Source organism: Canis lupus, chromosome 9 (genome assembly GCF_048164855.1).
Source record: "Canis lupus baileyi chromosome 9, mCanLup2.hap1, whole genome shotgun sequence".
Lineage (NCBI taxonomy): Eukaryota > Metazoa > Chordata > Mammalia > Carnivora > Canidae > Canis > Canis lupus.
The window spans coordinates 36,298,393-36,312,298 of NC_132846.1; the positions used below are offsets into that span (position 1 = coordinate 36,298,393).

At 40.6% G+C, this 13,906-nt stretch overlaps 1 protein-coding gene across 3 annotated transcripts in view; it reads right to left on the reverse strand.

Annotated features, from left to right (window-relative positions):
- The window catches only part of RTN1 (reticulon 1), a 215,301-nt gene that overhangs the window by 2,308 nt on the left and 199,087 nt on the right, over positions 1 to 13,906 (reverse strand). For all 3 annotated transcript variants that reach the window (XM_072838793.1, XM_072838794.1, XM_072838795.1), the window contains 5 exons: positions 6,991 to 7,198; positions 4,179 to 4,317; positions 2,710 to 2,779; positions 2,142 to 2,188; positions 1,998 to 2,056 (listed from right to left, as the gene is read on the reverse strand). In XM_072838793.1, the coding sequence (XP_072694894.1) occupies positions 1,998 to 2,056; positions 2,142 to 2,188; positions 2,710 to 2,779; positions 4,179 to 4,317; positions 6,991 to 7,198 (523 nt within the window). The remainder of the gene's footprint in view (positions 1 to 1,997; positions 2,057 to 2,141; positions 2,189 to 2,709; positions 2,780 to 4,178; positions 4,318 to 6,990; positions 7,199 to 13,906) is intronic.

Sequence of the window (13,906 nt, forward strand, 5' to 3'; positions counted from 1 at the left end):
AGCCCTGTAAGGATTAGTACCCTGTAAAAGACACCTCAGAGAGCTCCCTTCTATTTCTACCATGTGAGGACACAGCGAGAAGTATATAACCTGGAAGACAGCCCTGACCATGACCATGTTGGCACTCTGATCCTGGACTTCCAGCCTCCAGAACTCTCAGAAATAAATTTGTGTTGTTTATAAGCCACCTGGTCTATGGTACTATGCTATAGCAGCCTGAACTAAAACAAAAGGCCTTCATTTTAGTGAGGATTTAATGTCATTTCCATTATCTCTCTAGGTAGGAACAGTTATTTATCTCCCTGACCTTAACATTTTATACAACTACACTGTAGTTCTTATACTGTCTCATACTTATTTCTTTACAGTTCTGTAAAGAAAAGAGGCTGAGAGCTGTACTAGGGTGGGGACCATCTCATTCATCTTTATACCCTCTGTGCCTATTACATGCAGTACCTGGGACATCACAGGGATGTCTTTTTTTTTGGGACCAACTGACCAATCAATGAAATAAAATTAATAGATATGATTTGCTCAAGATCCCCAAACTAAGTATTGGACAACTCGGGACTAGGATTTCTATCTTCTAGTTTCTAAGCTCGTGTTCTGGTGTTTTGGTGTTCTCCTGCTCTGGTGTTGCTATAGTTCCCTAAAACACAGCTTTCATTGCCAAAAAGTCACCTGGGGACTTCCTTAAAGAGTAGATTCCAGGTCCCCAATCCTAGAAATTCTAATTTTACATGTCTGTTTTAAGAACCTGGGAACTAGGGTCTTTAACAGGTTCCCCAGTCTTAGCACCACCAACTTTCATACTATACCATGCTGATACTTCTCCATACAAAATAATGAATACTTTATCTTCAATATGTGGATTTTCATGGAGGTATTAGCTGCATTTGGGTCCAAGGTGATAATTTCGGCATTTTGAAGTATGTTGTAGATCAGATCTAGATCCAAGTTCACCATGAATTTAAGAGGAAGAATATGAACAGTACACAGTAAAAACCAAAAATTTTTATATACTTTAGGAGAGAATCAGAACTGATAATATGCAAATCAGATACCAGTAGAACTTTAAAGTGGTTGTTTTATTTGTTTGTTTTGTTTTAGATGTATTTGGCTAAAATGCTACCCCTCTCTTCTGACCACCACCTGGGTCCAGCCACATGAGTCTAAGATTATGAGTTTGTGTTCATAAAGTCTAGCCCTTCTGTGGAATGTATTTCTGGTTGGAGCCTAGGTCAGCTTTTGATGAAAACAAAATTGTTAATAAAATGACAACGTAAATAAAAACTATCATTTTTAGTTGAAGAGATACTTACAAACACTAACTTAAGAGTTATGGAAAACTAAGATTAATGTCTATGTTAGCTGTGGCTACTTACAACTGGAATTTTTATCTCCTGATACATAAAATGACCATAAAGTAGAGTCTATTGAAGACTCAGGTTTAAAAAGCAATGGTGTTAATTAAGTAAGTCAATAAACACACACTTGTTGAGTCAAAATGATGTAATAGAATCATAACAGCTGTTACAGATTTAAAAAATTTTTCAAGTTGTATAAACAATTTCAATGGTTTATAAAATCAGTGGTATTTATTGTTGAAAATGTTAACTTGCTTGTTTTTATTTCAATTAAACTGTTATAAGTTAATTTTAGTTTTCTGAATTAGGCTTCCTTATTTCCTTCAAGCCCATTTTGTTCTTGGACATGAGCTAGTCCCCAGACAGAGCTTAATGTTATTTATTCATTAATGCTCATGCATCACGATACCCAAAGTAAACCACTTAAAGTTTTATTTAATTGAGAGTTTTAAAATGTATACCTATTTTCTGAAGTAATATGATTGGGAAAGGAGTGCATACAAGACTCAAATAAGTGAGTGATCATAAATGAAGTTACTATTTTATTATCCTTTTATTACCCCTATCGAATCCATACAAATGCCTGCCTAAGACAGTCTCTCCTTTTTAGGAATTGCACTTGTAACTTACTTCGCCACAACAGTATTTATGTGAGTCCTCACAAGTCCCAGATATTGGTCAATCTGTGCCTACGAAGAGTAAGAAATCATGAGCAAATCCAAAGATCACAAGGTCAAAATTTAAGATGAATATTGGACATCACACAGGACTTACCTGGTGCTTAACATACACTACGGGTAGAGTAAACATTGAAACCACAGCTGGGATGAAAAAGCAAACACAGTATTAAAATTCCGAGAGTTAAGAGTGAGAATAAGCTTTTAGATACGTTTTTATGCAATTATGTAATTTATAGCATTATTTTATAGTAGCTAGCAGTTTAGCTAAAAGACGGCAGGGCAGTCCATAAGGAAAATAAAGGGATGCCGAGTATCTTACAGATATTAAGCTATGATTCCTGGAATGAGGATGGACTATACCCTCCCATGATGAAAATGAGTTTTTGTCTATAACTGCCTATTGCAGACAGATATTGATTGGAAACCAAATAAAATGAGTCGTGCTTAAAGAGAAAAAAAATGCTTCAGACTAAGAAATTCATTATTAATGTGTAATATATATTATACTCTTTAGTTGAACTGTGATGGTCAGGAAAATGCCCTGTACTATGTGGTGTCTTGTTCCTAGGAATCTATGACAACAAACTCACGGCTAATAGCCTAAGAAGCTTTATGCTCACAGAGCATGTGAAGAAAGACATAACGTACTCATCTGTCCTTACCCATGAGCAGCAGGGTCAGCCCATTGAAGAGAGCGCCAACGTAAGTCAGGAGCCACATCAGGACTGCAAACTAAACAACAAAATGATTATCAGAGCTTCTAAAGTCATTTGTGACAGATGAGAGTCTTATTTCATTGACTTTTTTAGATTAAAATTTGAGGGAAAATACTCCGTGGTTTCAGTAGGAAATGTAAACATGTAAAGCTCATCACAGAATTACTGAAAGAGGATCTAATCTTTACTTCCAATTATAAGATTTGAAGGATCCAATGAAATAATAAGGTAGGGATCAGCAAACTATGGCCCTTGGCCTGTGTTCTATGGGCCCATGAGTTAAGCATGAATTTTATATCTTTAAATGGTCAAATAAAATCAAAGCAAGAATAACATTTTGTGACATGTAAAAATGATATGAAATGCAATTTTCAGTGTTCATAAATAGAGTTTTACTGGCACACAGCCACAGTCATTCATTTATGCATTGTGTTTGGTTGCTTTCCTACTACGATGGCAAGCTAAGTAGCTGGGACAGAGATCTAGGCATGTGAAGCCTAAAGTATTTGCCATGTGGCCCTTTGCAAATAAGGACTGCTGACCTCTGCTCTAGCCCATTATTATTCTACAAATAGAAACATCACTTTAAAAGTCCTTGGGTAGGTAATTACAATCTCCCTGAGTCTCTCTTTAGTCATTACCTGGAAAGATGTTATTCCAGGAAAGCATCTTGAGGGTCAAAGCCATGTTAGGCACTTTTGCTTCTGCCCCTCCTCAGACACTTGCTGGGAGTCCCTGCTAAAAGACCCCTGCCCAGTATGTACAAAGCATCCTGGGAACACATAACAACCTCACTCCGGCCCTGCCGTACCATTACTGACTGACTTCAGTCTTATACATACACTGCCTGATGGCAAAAGCTGCTTGTTCAAAAAAACCTGGTAAGTTCAATGAGAGTGCCAGGAGTAGCACCCAGGGGCCCAAGGTCTTCTGCTTCGGAGGCTCAGTCTCACGGCCCACATCACATAAGGATACATGGACAGCTCACTGTTAGCAGAGGCCAGTGTTTAACAAAGAAAGCATATATGTTTTTCACATTCCCCAAACTAGATTTTTTTAAAAATTAATTTTAGGAAATTGGCTGAGGAATTGAAAATGGTAAGGACAAACAACCTAGCATGTTGTAAAAAGTACAGAATTAGAAGCTGTGTGACCCTCTGTTTGATCCCGACTTTGCCAGTGACTCACTGGGCAATCTCAGGCAAATGTCTTAGCCTCTCTGAGCCACAGTTTTGGCAGGTGTAAAATGAGGGGATTGGACTGGATGAGCGCTCGGGACTATACAGCTGGAGGTTTTCTCATTCTTGAATGTAACCAGCAATTGCTTCTTATTCACCATTTTGTGGTGGTTTACAGTATACCTTTGGGGAAAATGAAACTCAAGACTGCCAAGTGAATGGCATAAGCAATCATACTTTTAAGGAATCCACCAGGTCTTGGACAAGGAAGAGCCTCCTCAGTTCCTTCAGTGTATTGTTCACATAGAACTGCAGGCAGTCCGTGTACTTCTGGATCTGCTCCTGAGAAAGCGTGATCTCGAGCTCCAAGTAGGTCCTGCCAATAAACCATCCCCACAGAAAGCCCCATCAGAGGTAATCTCCAAACAGCTGAGTTTTCTTTCTCCCGCTCTGACAACCACTGGGTCAACTCTGGGGGCTTTATACCACCAGCCAGGGGGCTGTAGGGCACCATACACACCCACTGCCAGGACAATGGGGAACCTGGGAATTATGGCTGTTAGTGGTGTGCTATGACTATTTCTGCGTCCCCAAGATAGCATTATGGGTGAGCTGATAATACAGAGCAATTGGCCACAGCCAGAGAAAATTTTTGTCAGTCTAAAATCAGCTCATTTGATGTATCCTCCCTACATCACTGGCCCACTAGGTAGTTGTGAAAGTCTTCATTTCTTGTTGGCTGCATGGAGATGTATTATCTTTTTAAGTAACTGAGGTACCTGAAAATCCTAGCTGCCAATCATTGTTCATTGCCGAAAATTTGGGAAAATACTTCCAGGTTTTATGTAGAGAGCCCTGAAAACTCCAGTGACCTAGGCCATATTCAAAAGCTCACTGTTTCTACTAAGAGCAATATTTTTAGTGACTACATTTTTCATTTGTTCAAAATGTGACATGTGATTATGGGTATATAAACCAGGCTCCTCAAATAGTCCATCTTCTCGTTTGGCCACGCTGCCCACCATGGGTGCATCCTTCCTTCCTCCTTCCCTCTCTCTCTCTTCTGTTTTAAGACAGCACCACGTTGTGTACCTAGAGGATATTTCTAGAGTTCTTACAGTGTTACCTAACTCTGTGAACTGAGACCAAAAAAAGTAAAGTAGCATTTGGTTTGGATTTTGGAGATTACACTGAAGTCTTACGGCTTTCCTACTCTTTAGAAAAAAAATAGAAAAATGTTGATTTGTCTAGATAGTAAGTTTTGATCCAAAATATAGTCTGAGTCAGATATTCCTTTTACTGATAAAGACAACTCAGCCAAAGGAGAGTTTTTTTATTTTAAATTTGTCTCCTACAGGAAGATAAAGTAATTGAGCTAATTGAATGTGACAGTCTTAGAGGCCAAGAACGTGGAAGACACCAGCTTTCCTTGGATGGCTGAGGGTAGAGGCTGGGGCAGAGCAGGACTCTGAACATGTGAACCCTGGTCACAGGCTGGGGCCCCTGAAATAGGCATGGAATAACCCCGGTATGAAGACACTCTGCTTCCCTGCTTCTCTTGCCTTCGGGGTGGGAACTTGTCCAGCCAAGTTACAGCCTAGAAGATCCACTAACTCTGCATTAGAAGAAGGCCGACTACATCCCGAGGGCAAGAATCCTCGGACTGTAACAGTTTAACACCGAGGCCAGGAACAGAGTCTGGGAAGGGAGGTCTGGTACACAGTGTTTTCCCCTTCTGTCAATAAGTCCCAGGCATCTTTTCCCCTTTTAAGAGCCTGGTGCCCTAAGGCCTTCATAAGCTCATGGGTGAAGGTGAGCCACGGAGGATGCAGAGGCATCCTGGCAAATGACTGGGTCTGGCCCAGAAGCCATCTGCAGCAGCATCTACAATGCCCATCAAGGACTCAGAACTGTCCCTCCATTATAGGAACGGAGGATACCTCAGCTTGCACTCTGGTGCCAGCCCCAAAGGAGAGGGTAATTCTGATTGCCAGTGCTGAAATGCCAGAGTTGGGAGATAATTGGGGTGGAGTTGGGTGGCATGCAGCTGGCAGTGCTATTACCTCCCTCTGCCCTGTTTCATCTTCTTAGTATATAGCCTTTTAAAAAATTATTTAATTTTTCATGAGGGACACAGAGAGACACACAGAGAGAGGCAGAGACACAGGCGGAGGGAGAAGCAGGTTCCATGCAGGGAGCCTGATGTGGGACTCGATCCCAAGTCTCCAGGATCACACCCTGGGCTGAAGGCAGCACTAAACCGCTGAGCCACCTGGGTTGCCTCAGTATATAGCCTTAAAAAAAAAATCCCTCCTCACAACTGATGAATCACTAAACCCTACCTCTGAAACTAATAATACACTATATGTTAATTAATTGAATTTAAATAAAATAAAAAACAAAACAAAACATTCCTCTTCAATGTTCATTTTAGTCAGACTTCCTAGTATAAAAATGCAGAGAAGGGTACATTATAAGACTATTCATAAACCTTTCACCCCTCAGAAAGTTGGCCCTTCAGTATTAAGCTTCCAGAGACCATATAAATAAAAATCCAAACACCCTAGTCCTGACTCTGTGCTAGTTACTAGTCACGTGACCTTGGGCAAGTCACATTACTTCTCAGAGTCTCAATTTTTCCCACCTATAAAGAGGGATTACACTGCTCTGCCTTCTTCCAGGGTTGGGAGGATTAAATGTTGACCTCTCCTTAAATTATAAAACACTATACACATATGGTGGATTATGATTACTAGTGGTAATTAAATATAAAATATCAATAATATACATTTATGTTAAATATGCATATTAATTTGCTAGTAGCAATGAAAATGTAAAAACTCAATACAGCACTAAGTGTTACAATAGGCATAACTGAGCTTGGTTTAGAAATTCACCAGCAATATCAGCTAATAAAAGGGCATTTGAGAGACTCTGAGGGGTCAGTTCCCAGAGACACATCACACAAATGCCCAGGAGCTGAACCAGAGTCAGAGGGAAGGAGTTTTGAGAGAGGCTGGGCAAGGGCTGGTCTGGCTGGGACACTCACTTGAAAGGGTGGCCCTCGTCGGTTTTCTGCACTGCTTGTAAAACAGACTTGTAGATGCGGAAACTGATGGTGGCTGAGAGTGCGGCCAGGGCCAGGTAGGCCACGACGCTCACGACGCTGAACTGGGTCAGGGAGAAGAGCAGCAGCAGGAAGCTCCCGAACACGATCCCGGTCTGCTTGATGTCCCGCCAGTAGAGCAGGTCAATAGCTGTGGGGAGGAGACAAAACCCACATACACACACTCTTAACATGGGCAGTGCTGCTGGGGGCTGCCACGGGGCTCATCCCAAAGCCGTGGTCACTACAGGTCCTCACCTGGCCTCTGGAGTCTCAAACACAAGTGAGTAGACATAGGGCTTTGGCCAGGGCACTTACTGTCATTGTATTTTGTTTTAGAGGACTTTTTCCATCCCTGAGGGTAGTTCATAAATTCACAGATAAGGCTGTTGAATCTCCAGAGACTATACCTCTGTAAGTGTGTCTCGCTGGGCTATACCATCTATGACTTTGAAACAAAACTGAAAGTGCAGAGGACCCAGAAGTACGAGTTCTGTTCCTTTGGATGGCATGGATTGTGTGCATCTTGATGCCCTGCTGACAAACTTCATGCCTCAGTGGTGGCCTAGAGGTGTGTGCCTCAGTCATACAAAGGTTCCCACTGCTGAAAAGGGACAGCTGTGATGGAAGCAGAGGTTCTGGAGAAGTGGTACCTTCAGAAGCATGGCAGTGGGTCCAGAGACCTAGCCAAAGCTAAAGGTTTCTGAGTAAAGATATGGCCCACCTTCAAAACAAGCAAAACTGAAAAGTTAGTAGCTGTCTCACAAATCCCTGGAGCTGCCATTTGGATTAAACCCTCTTGTACAGCATAATCTATTTGCTCACATTTTGTGACTTAAAAAATCTGGAATTCAGCTTTAAAATCTGTATCGTATTTCTCATTTAGTTATTTCCCTCTTTCACTTAGAAATAAAAAAATTAAGTTCAAAAGAACAAATATGATACAGAATGTCAGTATTTTCAATATTCCAGCCACCAGAGTATGAAAAAGGCATAGAAGTCTTGCTGAAGAATGTATGCAAATTCATTCTCCAGTGAGGCAAGTCACAAGTGTTTTTTAAATTAAGATATAATTGACATATAACATGGTGTAAGTTTAAGGTGCATGACATGTTGATTGGATATATTTATACATTGTAATATGATTGCCACCAGAGCATTAAATTTGTCATAGCACATAATTATCATTTCTTTTGTGGTGAGGACATTTAGGATCAAGTCTCTTAGCAACTTTGAAGTTTATAATACGATATTGTTGGCCACAATCACTATGCTGCATTAAGTCTCCAGAATTTATTTTGCAAGTTTGTACCCTTTGACCAAAAGCATCTCCCCAGTTCCCCCATACTCTAACCCCAGGAACCACCATTCTCCTGTTTCTACAAATTCAGCTATTTTAGATTCTACTTATAAAGAGGATCATACCATATTTGTCTTTCTCTGTTTGACTTATTTCATTTAGCATAATGGCCTCAACGTCCATCCATGTTGTTGCAACAAATGGTCTTTTTTTTTTAAAGATTTTTATTTATTTATTCAGAGAGAGAGACAGAGAGAGAGAGAGAGAGAGAGAGGCAAAGACACAGGCAGAGGGAGAAGCAGGCTCCATGCAGGGAGCCTGACGCAGGACTCCATCCCGGGTCTCCAGGATAACACCCTGAGCTGAAGGCGGCGCTAAACCACTGGGCCACTGGGGCTGCCCACAAATGGTCTTTATAAAACGTTACATCAATACATTTTCAGAAAGAAAATAAGACAAATTTCCCATCTTACAACCAAATTAAAATGGCAGTTGCTTACACTGCCAGCTTCATGTGCAGTGTACCTGGAGGCATCTGGTTTACAGAATTAGATACTAGTCATCTGCTCAGAGGAAAAACGAAGGTGACCAGATTGAAGAGAGCAGAGGGCTGCTCCCATCATACACAGGTATGTAACTAGCTGAAGGAACAGTATTGAAAAGATCACATAGGCTGTGACAAGCCTCTAATGCTATAGAGGGGATATGAGGAGTATTGCGGACCTCAGGCTGGCTAGAGAGTAAATCAGGGACTTAAGGGGTGGGGTGAGGGCTCTCTTAAAACAGGCTGAGGATACCTCAGAAATCTGAAGCTGGAGAGATAATTTACTTTGGAGCTGATCTCTCATCCATCCCCACCTACTCCTCACCTAGCGGGTCCACCAATGACATTAACACACAAGATTGTAGGAGTCTGCCATTTTGTTTGGCAAAAATTTGTCCTTTTTCTCTTACAACACTTTTGCATAGGAAGCAGAGGAGAGGATCACAAGCATTGTTTTGGTGTGAAACAAAGATTTTTTTCTCTTTTGAGTGGGCTGGTTCTACAAGTAGGTTTCCAGGGGCAAAAGGAAAAGCACTACTGCTACAAAGCCTTTTCTCCCTTCCCCAGTCACTCACAGACTGACATTCTACTATTAGAAATTCAGTTCTTTATTTTTTTTTACTTTTTACAAAATGTATTCATTTGAGAGAGAGAGGGAGAGAAAGCATAAGCAGAGTGAGGGGCATAGAGAGAAGCAGACTCCCTGCCAGGCAGGGAGCCCGACATGGGGCTCAGCTCGAGCTGAAGGCAGATGCTCAACCATCTGAACCACCCAGGTGCCCCAGAATTTCAGTCCTTTAGATTAATCCTTTTTATCTTTATATTTACCCTTTTTAAAAATCTTTTTCTTTATTGCAAAGATCTGAGAAGGGGATAATGCATTAATGATTTGCTTATCGTTAACCACAAAATATAAATGAGCTCACCAAATGATTTTTGTTTTAGAAGAGTTTGCTGAGAACAGAGCACCAAGGTAATAATCCTTTCCAGGCAGACAAGAGGGACCTTTTGGAAGATGTGACACAAGAAACCACTGGGCCTCTTAGCGTAGGTGACAGAAGTGGGAGCAGAAGGGATCTCCACAGAAGCCCAGTGCTCCCTGGGGTTAAGTGGATTTGGAGCAACAAATTGAGGTAAGGTTACGCTTAAGTCCAGACCAGCTAAAGGCCCCTGGGAAACTGGAGCCTCCTAGCATTTATTCTGTTTCATGTAGAGGAAGGTGGAGGGGGGCAGTAGGAGAATAAAAAGACTAAAACATCACAATTATCTGCAGTGTTGCCTCTTCCCCCTTCCCATTTTGTTCATTTATTCAATATTTATTGAGCAAGAACTTTTTTTTAAGCACCAGGTTTTGTGCTAGGTTCTGCGGATATCAAAATCAATGAATTGGGTTTTTTTTTTTTTTTTGAAAAAAGAAAAGCCACACACGAGTAAGTTGTAATCTGCTTTATGACACCCACAGATTCACATGGCAGATGCATTTAGAAACAAATACATGATAAGACAGCATGATTTTTGCTAAAGAGGGCAATCCTTAAAAAAAAAAAAAAAAAAAAAAAGAGGGCAATCCTTAGTGCTTACCCACATCTGAAATGATGTGAAGGGTCATGGGGGACCCTGAGGGAAGTTTTCAGGCAAAGAAAACATAAAATTTGCTGCTACCAAGTGAACCCCCACTTAAGTTCCTTGACACATGTTAAAAATGGCACGTACTGGGTAGGAGCTTCATGAGAAGAAACTATGGGCAGAGAGTGTGGATGGTCAACTAAACATTAGTTTGGTGTAGCCATTACACAACAGGTGCTTCACTCAATGTGTTAAGATTGCCGAGGTTTCTAATGAGGAGGTTATCAAAAGATTCATCTTACAATATCAATGGGAAGTTAATTCTGAGTACTTTGTGATACAGTAATCTATTTACATAGATTCTGAAATGTTCAAAGCACTTTCAGATATTACCTCATTTAAACTTCACAATTAACTCCATTGGATAGGTATATAACAGGTGAAGAAGCTAAAAGTTAAGAAATCTGTCTACTGACTAGTTAATGGGAGAAGCAAGATCAAACTAAGTTTGATGCTTCCTCCAAGACAATACAGTTGCCTCTCTCAGATATGTGGTTATAGGTTGAATGTTCCCCAAAGCATGCAAAATTAATTTTGGTAACCTGATTTGTTTAAATCTGCTTTCAGAGCTAGATGTTTAAAGGGCAAGTTTCTAAGTGAAAACGAGCCATTATCAACAGGAAACGGTTATTGGTCTTCTATTCATTTAGTAAAACCAGGAATGAAGAGATCATAAAATTCTGTTCCTGCTTTTAAGGAACTTAAGATCTAGCTGGGAGGACTGACATTTACTCTAAAAATGCTGAATCACTGCCAATATGTTTTGTGTTGTTGGAGGTGGCAAAAGTTGAGTTCAAGGAAGGGATAGTGCCGGAATCGATGAAAGAGGACGTGGGACGGTTTGTGAATGTAGCGAACAATTTGTTAAGGAGATGGAGTGGATAAAGGGAAATATTATGAAGGATTAGTCAACAAGAATGGTGACTAATTAGCCGTGGGAGAAAAGAGGAAGAGCTAATTAAGGGTGAAGGCAACATTTCAAAGCTGGGTGACTGATTAGTATAACTGTTTTCCTGACAAAAACAGGAAATTGGAGGGTGAGATGGTTGAGGATAACTTGAATGCTTGCTTTTAAACCTCCCGGTTCTAACATGATGACATCAAAGCATTTTGACACAATCTAGGACAGTGACGACATAGGGATTACAGGTGAGATGAAGCTGACCATTATAATACTTCCTAAATTTTTTAAAGTTGAGAAATCAAATGATTTGGGGTTTTTTTCAGGCTTTGTCCCAGTAGCCCTGAGTTAAATGGCCAGTAATATCATAGCCTAGTGACATTGAGATGCATATGTACAGTAGGAAATTGGAAATGCAAGACTGAAATTTAGTAAAGAGGGCTGAATATTTCCACTGGGGTATATTCTGAGGAGAAAGGATGATTGAGACCATGAGAGTGGAGGAAACCTCCAAGAAAGGAGAGACTAAGAAATGCAACTGAGGATGAAACCATAGTTTCAGACTCAAAGGAGTAAGAGGAGCTTATCAAAAGAGTCCCAACTGAGTGTCAGAGTGGGGACCCCAACAGTGTAGGTTACAGCAGTCAAGAAGAAGGAAACCTCCCAGGACACAGGAGTAGACTACAGTGAAGGATGCCGAAGACATAACAAAGGAAATGATAACTGAGAAAGGACCCTGGGTTTGGAGGCTGAAAGGTCATTTCTAACTTGGCAGAAAATATTATCAGTAGTGAGGACGGAGACCATATTGCAAAGGGTTGGATAAATGGTGGGAAGTTCTAAGTAATAAAAAAGATGGCAAATACAATAGTGTTTGGGCAAGTAGCAGCAAAAGCAGACCTTTAGGTTAAGCAAAGCCTGGAGATATTAATGGAAAGGGAGGAGTGAAGATTCTGGAAAGAGAGAGATTTGATGGAGCAAAGTCTCAGAGGAAGGGAGAAAGGGTGGGATTAGTCATAGTTTTTTTTTTGGGGGGGTAGAATATGAAGGGGGGATATGAAAAAAGTGGGTAAAGAGGGAGAGGCATTTTGGGAACATATGGGTGAGCTGGAAAAGGAACAATTAAAGTGGCTGGAAGTGGCTTGAGGTAGATTTACTCAAATCCTGGAAAATGAGTTAGGAGGTCTTCTTGAGACTGAGGATGATAAAGGGTAGGGCTTTAAGAGATTAGGAAAGGTCCGAACCTGCCTTGTTCAGTACAGTAGTGATGTAACTACTGAGCACTAGTCCCAAATGAGATACGCTGTAGTGTAAGCTACTTCTCAGATTTCAGAATCAGTCCCAAAAAAAGGGATGTAGAGTACCTCATTAAAACTTTATGTTGATTTTTGTTGTTAAAAGGCTAATACTCTGCATATGTTGGATTAAATATATTATCAAATTAATTTCACCTGTTTCTTATTACTTTTTAATGAGGAAGTTACTAGAAAATTTAAGATTTCTAGTTAGTGGCTCACATTATAATTCTATTGGACAGTGCTGATCTAGAAAAATACAGTATGTCAAAAAGGAAGCAATATAAGGGCTGCCAGAAAGTAAGGAGGGTTTGGTTAAAGTCAAGGATCTCTAGTGGATCCAGTCAATAGGGTTAGGGGCTTGGTTTTCCAAGAAGTAGACAGAGGAGCTGAGTGAGCCAGGGCCATGAACTTGCACAAGCATCACAGTTAGAGGAGTCGAAGATCCAAGAGGACAGAGTCAAAATGAACAACTTGGGCTCAGGCTGGGAATGACAGACAGCCAATACTGTTGGGAGCTCATGGGCTGGGAGAATGGCAATGGCTGTGTGTGGTCAGAGTGACAGCAAATGGCCCACGATGATTCAGTGGGAAGGGTAGGAAGTGGTAAAGTGTGATCAGAGAAGAGAGAAGAATTTCTGTGTTCCAATCTGCTGTGTAAATGATGATTTTTCACATTTTAATTTTGCTCAGAGTGATGTAAACTTGTGTAGGAAGCTTTATAGTAGCTTATCCAGAAAAATGGATATTTGAATAAAGTTTCCTTAAAACCCAAGTACAAAAATATAAGTAACTCCATAACTGCAATAAATTAACCCCAGTAGTCTTTGGGTACAACAAAATATAGACAGATTTCTCTTCCTTTAATATCCTTCTAATGCAGAAAAGTCATCTGAGACCTTAGACACCGGAGTATATACTCGCTAAGCATCCTCACAAAGGCAGGTAAATTACTACTGCTTTGCCAATTATAAAAACTGAAGTTATTTTGCTAAAAACCAAGGAACAACCCATTGGCATTAAATGAGAGATCAGTGCGCCCTATAAATTGCAAAAATGGACTGGGTTTGGTGATCTCATCACAGTATCCAGACCACAGGTGGGAGCCTGCCTGGGGCTCACCTGGAACTAACTCAGTCAAGGCTGACCTGGCAGATTTGGCAGACTTGAAGAATGCTGATTTCAAATGCAGA